The sequence below is a fragment of the Nicotiana tomentosiformis genome, chromosome 6 (assembly GCF_000390325.3).
Source record: "Nicotiana tomentosiformis chromosome 6, ASM39032v3, whole genome shotgun sequence".
Classification (NCBI taxonomy): Eukaryota; Viridiplantae; Streptophyta; class Magnoliopsida; order Solanales; family Solanaceae; genus Nicotiana; species Nicotiana tomentosiformis.
In genome coordinates this window covers 130748067-130754802 of record NC_090817.1, presented here as the reverse complement: position 1 = coordinate 130754802, position 6736 = coordinate 130748067, and the positions used below count along the sequence as shown (strand labels likewise).

At 37.3% G+C, this 6736-nt stretch overlaps 1 protein-coding gene and 1 long non-coding RNA gene across 3 annotated transcripts; one reads left to right on the top strand and one right to left on the bottom strand.

Annotated features, from left to right (window-relative positions):
• On the top strand, positions 1-1002 carry LOC104091627 (uncharacterized). The gene is made up of 2 exons (XR_685197.4): positions 1-414; positions 701-1002. It is a non-coding gene; the product is annotated as an uncharacterized lncRNA (long non-coding RNA).
• Positions 1003-2038: 1036 nt separating this feature from the next.
• Positions 2039-6193, bottom strand: LOC104091626 (nuclear pore complex protein NUP50B-like). Of its 2 annotated transcripts, XM_033654919.2 has the most exons (3): positions 6034-6193; positions 3015-3861; positions 2039-2915 (listed from the first exon to the last, which is right to left on the bottom strand). In XM_033654919.2, the coding sequence occupies exons 2-3, from the start codon at positions 3811-3813 to the stop codon at positions 2458-2460; spliced, it is 1257 nt and encodes a 418-aa protein (XP_033510810.1). In that variant the 5' UTR covers positions 3814-3861; positions 6034-6193; the 3' UTR covers positions 2039-2457. The 2 variants fall into 2 exon arrangements, with proteins under 2 accessions (XP_033510810.1, XP_009595297.1); XM_009597002.4 differs by having other exon boundaries at positions 2039-3861.
• Between the last annotated feature and the right edge of the window lie 543 nt (positions 6194-6736).

Genomic DNA, 6736 nt, shown 5'->3' with positions numbered 1-6736 from the left:
ATTGGCTATTACAGTTCTATATAAGCACACTTTTAGGTTTTCCATAGGGCAAGAAGTTAGTGTTCTGAAATAAGAGTGAAAGAAAGGATGGAGTTAAGTAAGTTAAGGGCACTTATTTTGATATTAGTTGCTTTTGTAGGCCAGTCGAATGCCTCCTTAACAAACTTTAAGGATTGCTACTCGAAATGCTTTGTGTTCTGCTTAATTGAACCTTCTCAGAATCTCTGCACTTGCACCTCTAGATGCTTAAAAGAATGCATCTTTAATTCAGGTTCTAATAATAGTAGTACTTCTACTGCCACGTCCAGTTCAAACAATGATGTTCGACTTCAACCAGACAGTAAAACCTTAACTTCTGCAAGCTAGGTTGTGCCTTCTCTACCTGTTCCACTCTCAGCTCAAAACATCAACCTAGTAAGTTTCCCCCTGCTAGCCTCCTTATGGTCATAAGTATTTTTATTCTGTTCTTTGCTTGTATTTTTCTACCAGGGGGTCACGGGTTCAAGCGGTAGAAACAACCTCTTGCATTTTTGCAGGGCAATGCTGCGTACAATAGACCTTTGTGGTCCGACCCTTTCCTGGACCCCGCGCATAGTGGTAGCTTAGTGCACGAGCTGTCTTTTTTTTTTTCTTCGCTTGTATCTATCTCTTGGTATGTTTGTTTTTCTAATTCATTTTTCTTGTTATTCTTTCTTCTTAGATGGCGGAAAAATGGATGACTGTGTTGGATCCTGCTCAAGAATGTGCACCAAGAACTACTCCTCACCTTAGAAGTGGCACTACTACTGTCTCGAGTATTTTATATTTTTATGGGACTTTATTATCCTCTTCGTTTTTACTTAGCTTTTTTTTTTTTTTTGGCCTTTTTGCAGTTCCCATTTTCTTTTTTGTTTCTTTTATTATCTTGTTTTCCAGTGTGGGAAAGTAATTCACAACAACGTGTTTCTGAATTTGAGGCTTCCTAGCTTTCCCTGATATTTATGTAAACTTCAGATTTGGTGATTCTTTTGAGTTTTGACCATCTAATAGTTAATCACGGAATTCTTTAAATGACAACCCAATGATCAATAAGCACATTTCTGTAGTGTCACAGGCTCAGTTCTGTTAATGGCAAATGTTACTTTTTTAAAAAAAATTACTGAAAATCAAACGCATTATGATCAGTTTCTGTCAATTTACAAACCGCATATGATAGTCTGTATTTATTGAATTGCGTGAAGCTCAGTTTATAATTGGTTAATTTGCTGAAATGCGGCAGGCAATGTATCTCGTCCTATTAATTTCAAGTATTTTTCGTTGTCTTGGCATGACCCGTGAACAAGGAAATGCCAAAGGCCAAAGAGCAAACGATAGCACGTGAACGGAACCAACCTTTCTCTGAAGAAAAGGATTTGGACTACATTCAGTTTTAACTAATTAGTAAAGGAGAAATCTATTAGACAGATCCACTCCTCATCCAAAAATAATGCTAGGCACTGAAGACCAAATTAAGCAAATTTAGTACAACAAATACAAGTCAAGAACATTTTATAGTACAATAACCTCTACAGAATAAAGACACTGTTTTCTGTGGGAAGATTACTGGTTTGTCATCTAAATACTCAAGTGTGATTGAGATGGGAGTTCAGCAACTTGCAACTTTTTTTTTTTTTTATATAATCGTGGTGTCCGGGCCAACTTGCGCACACCCAACTAATTCCACAAGCAACAAGTACCAATTAACTCAATCCATTAAAGCTTAGACAGAATGGAAAAAAATCACCTAGTGTTTTGTCTTCGCTGAAAAATAAAGGATCTCATATTCTCAACCACTTCATTAACACCTAGGCTACACCCTTGGGTGCGAAACTTGAACCATCAAGGTTGTGGTGGTATTGATATGATCTTTCATCCTTTATCAGGTTTCTCCGATCGAAGCCTGAAATTGAAACAACTCCTGGTAAAGAGCATTTCCACATTTAGTGGACCTCATCCAACGAATCCGGATTAATCGAGGCTCCAAAGCAGGGGCAAGAGACCACATGGAAAACCAAAAAAGGAAGGATCAAAGGAGCACCGGAGGCATATTTTCTACGAGGTCGATGAGTTACAAACTTACAACTTTGCCCAATAAAAGGAAAAAAGAAACTAAATACATCAGAAAATGATAGAATGAGATCGAAGGCTAGTGCGGCGCGTCTACGACTCATGCCAATAAAGCAATGCAAAAGACAGCTAAACCACAGGTTATATCCGAACAAAGCAAAAAAGGAGAAGAAATACAAGAGATAAACAACATCATAACGGAGAAGACTCTATTTGCTATATCGGATTACAAGTTATCCATCTCTAGACAAAATATTCTCTCTACCTTTCTGCAAAGGGATAAAAGGGAAAACTGTAGGGTTGGGTTCCAGTTTCGTGATGAAAATAGAATCTCTATATGCATCTTTGCCATAATTATTAGTCATCTGAAGTTTAAGGAGAATTTTGTGGTGTCTTCAAAGAGCCTGTCATCTTATCTTTATGTTCCATCACAACAGCTCGAAACTCCTCAACAATAGAGGTATCCTTAAACTTCAAAGCAATTGTTGAAAGTCCATCTTTCCCGTCACCAGCACTATTCATACAAGCAAAAGTGACACCCTTTTTGTCCATACTTGTGAGCTTCATTTCAGGATAAAGGTTAGCATTCAAAATCAACCTGTAATTTCCTCTGGTTCTCATAACAAGTCTAGCTTTTCTAGTCTCAGTTGAAGATATATTGACCTTCAGCTCTCCCTTTCCACGCTCCTTCCACCCTCCATTAAGAAATTCAAACAGCGCAGCAGAGTCAGCTGTAAAGATAGCCTTTTCATTCTCCTCCCCAGTTTCAACAGAAAACTCTTGCATGGAAGGAATTCCAATTCCCTCGCCCTTGTTAACGCTGGATGAACCTGAGTTACCAAACAGAGAAACATTTCCATTAGTGGGAAGACTAAGACCAAAAGATGACTGGTCATTTTTTACTCCAAAGATAGAACCAGAACCAGCACCAGATTCAGAACCAAATCCTAGTGGAGATCCCTCTTTCGAACTAGCTCCAAACGAGAACGCAGTATTGGAGAACCCAGTTCCTGCAAGTCCTGTGAAAGCATTTTGGCTACTAGAGAGCTGTTGGAACGAGCTAAAAAATGCAGTTTCAGCACCCTTTTCATTTTTTCCATTGCCCACATGTTTTTCCTCTTCATTCTCGGTCTTATTGCCTTCCACTTCTACATCATTTGCAGTCTTCTCCACTACTGTGGCTGCCTTGGTATCTTCGATTTTCTCACTTTCCGCTGCCTTCTTTTCAGTAGATTCAGGTATGTTAGGCTCATCGGGATTATCAACTTTCTCCTTATCAACATTTTCATCAGCTTTGGACTCATCAGATCCGTTTTCTGGTAGCTTAGCCTTTCCATCAGTTTCCTTCTCATGATCAGCTTCCCTATTCACATAAGGTTCTTCCTCTTTAGTTGCCTCACTTTGATCATTTGATTCTTCTGGTTTCTTGGAAGTTATTGTCCCACTCACAACTTTAGTTATGGTCACAGCAGGAGTTGTACTGGCATCAGTAGGTGGAACAAATCGAATCCCCGCAAAAGGGTTAGAAGAATGAGTAGTTGTAGTCGATGGCGTTTTACGGACTTTGACAATTCTCCTACTTGCCATCACCTCATCACTTGCTCTCTTGAAAGTTCCACTCTCCTGCTCAGATGACTCATTATCATCATCAAGACCAGGATTATCTCGCGATAATTCCTTTACAGCAGCCCTTTTCTTTGATGGTTGAAGAGACTCTGCATCCCCCATCCCAAATTAAGAAAAGACACTTGAAGAGTTCCCAAAAGATTCAAATTTCTGCAGGAAATACTTAGAAGTTTCAGTAACCTTGGAAAAAAAAATCAATCTGCGCTGCGGCATAAAGCAACCTATACCACTGAGGGAAGGTCAGAAATCTAGATAATCTGGAAAGCGCAAAGGAAAACCTAATCAATCTTCAGGAAGGTGGGTCAGATGACAGTGTACTTTGAAATAACTACAAGGAAACTTATACCATGGCCACAAACTATCCCAATAAGGCAACAACTAACATTCTCAACAAACTCATTGAAGGAAACAACAGAGAGAGAGCGAGTGAAAGAGAGAGAGAGAGAGAGAGAGAGTGTGTGTGTGTGTGTGTGTGTGTGTGTGAGAGAGAGAGAGAGAGAGAGAGAGAGAGAGAGAGAGAGAGAGAGAGGGGAAGGCACAGTGTATTTGCTCAAATGTGAAACGTCATAAAGAAAACCAAAAAAATGGGGGTTGAAGCAATATGCTAAGGACTCAGAACACTCGCTGATTAAGTGAAAGTAGTTCAGACATAAAGGCAGTAATCATATATGGAGCCAATTGCATAAAGTGGGTGACACACTGATGTTATTGAATTATCTAATATTTACAACAACAACATACCAAGTATAATCACACAGGTGGGGTCTGAAAAGGGTAGTGTGTACGCAGACCTTACCCCTGCCTGGAGAGGTAGAGAGGCTATTTCCGATAGACCCTCGGCTCAAGAAAAGATGGAAAGGAAGAAAAGGGAAGAAGAAGAAAGAGGGGGGAGAAAGAGAGAAGAGGGAGACAAAAGACGATAAGGAAAAAGAGGAGAAAAAGTAGCATCAGATAGTAACAATCAGGGAGCAACAATTTCCAGTAAAAGGGGAGAAAGAGTAGCATCAAATAGTAACAATCAGGGAGCAACAATTTCCAGTAGAGATTATCTAATATGCTGCCTTATCTGTTTGCTTGTTCCCCGGGTTTATGTTTACTCTTTACTAAGGTTTAATAAATCTTATTTATTAAACCTTAGTAAAGAGTAAACATAAAACCGGGGAACAAGCAAACAGATAAGGTAGCAGGGAATAGAATAAGAGAGGGGAATTAAAAAGAAACAGCAACCTATTCAGTAATGAAGCTTTGACCTTCTTACTTTCTTTTCAATGACATGGTTCGAAGGGTATTTTTCCCGGAAATTTGGAAAAGCTTGCCCTAGACTACCTCCTTCTCCCTTATTTATTAGTCATACATCGCATATGTTGCAATTTCAAGGTCAGATGCTCAAAATTACAAACGGAGATTAGCACCTCAGTAACGTCTTTACTTATGCCAAAAAAAAAAACAAATGTTGCAATTTCAAGGAATCAAGGTAATAAAATTCCTCGAAGAAAGTAATCTATCAGGAGCTGTGGCGGAGCCACATTCAACCAAGGGGTGTCAATTGACAACCCCTTCGCCGAAAAATTACATTGTATTGCTAGATAAAATTTTCTGTTTTATGTATATTTAGTATATGTTGACTCCCCATAACTTTTCGGTATATCTAATTTTTATATTTTGATACCCCTTGGTGAAAATTATGGCTCCGCTACTAATCAGGAGGATAAATAAGTTCTGAAGACCTATCCAGAAAAAAACTTAATGCTCATTGGTATATATAGATGCAACGAGCTATTCATCAGAGTAAACAAAACAGCCAAGTCAAAAAAATCAACAATAAGACATTCTAAGAAATGCATGTTTTAATCAGCTGAAAATCAAACATACTAAGAATTAACAGCATATAAAAGCCTCTAGGTTACTAAAAACAGCTGCTCGAACAAGGAAACAAAGAAAACAAATTGCATCAAATATGATCTGCATTTTATAATTCTTTACAATCGTGATAAGCTAAAATCATATATTGTCACTTATTAAATAAGTTATCATTTCAATATACCTATAAAATAATTCAATTTCAGTTCTTTTCCAATATTATTTCATCCACCAAACAGTACATTACCAGAAAACCTTCTTTCACAAAAAATAGTACCCGTTACAAGAATCCCTGAAAAGTATTAAATTAAGCTCATACATAAGTGGGTACGCTACTGTTAAATTCTGGATTTGTTACTAAGAGTTAGTTAATTGCTTTAATAAGTTTGATAGAATATTAGCTAAAAGTCGACTTAATTGCAGAAAAATCATTTACAAAAGCAGAAGAAAGATCGACGTTACCTGGCAGCATCAAATTTCTCGAAGTAACTTTGGAGAAACCTCAACTTTCTTCTGTAATGAACTGGGAGTATATAAAAACCCTAGACGGAACAAATGAACAGAGCTGTTCGCTTTGTTTCTTCTTTCTTTTTTGTTTTCCCTTTTTATTTGTTTTCGTTTTTTCTTCCTTTTAACTCATCTGTCCGCTGACATTTTCTTGCTGGTTGTTTTATTTTTCTCTCTTTTTTGGGTTAAATTATCGGTACAGTTAATTTATTTACTTGCATCTCAACTAATACATTTTACGCAATAGGTGTCAGCTAATTTCTTCATATAAATTAAAGCAGATCACTTATACTATAGTCACAACTCTCTATAACAACAAACATATATAACAGTCATTCACTATAAAAATTAAATTTTTCTCAGAACTTATTTTTTAAGTTATATTTTACCTCTTTATAACAGCTTTTTACTTGTAACAACAACAATCATGTTTATAGTAGAACATTCTTTGTAAAATTACACATCTACTAGTTTTAGTATATGTGTCTCGTGCGTGTTGCATAGTCTGAATTCTTTCTTAAATATTAAAGTGAACAACAAGAATATTATCATAATTACTATATTAGAGTGACTCGAACTCATCTTTTTATTTAGCCTCTGTCACGACCCGAAATTCCCACATTCGGACCGTGATGGCGCCTAACATTTCACTTGCTAG

What these genes read in the sequence shown, in the direction of transcription:
- LOC104091626 (XM_009597002.4), bottom strand. Translation starts at nt 3,813, where the DNA reads ATGGGGGATGCAGAGTCTCTTCAACCATCAAAGAAAAGGGCTGCTGTA.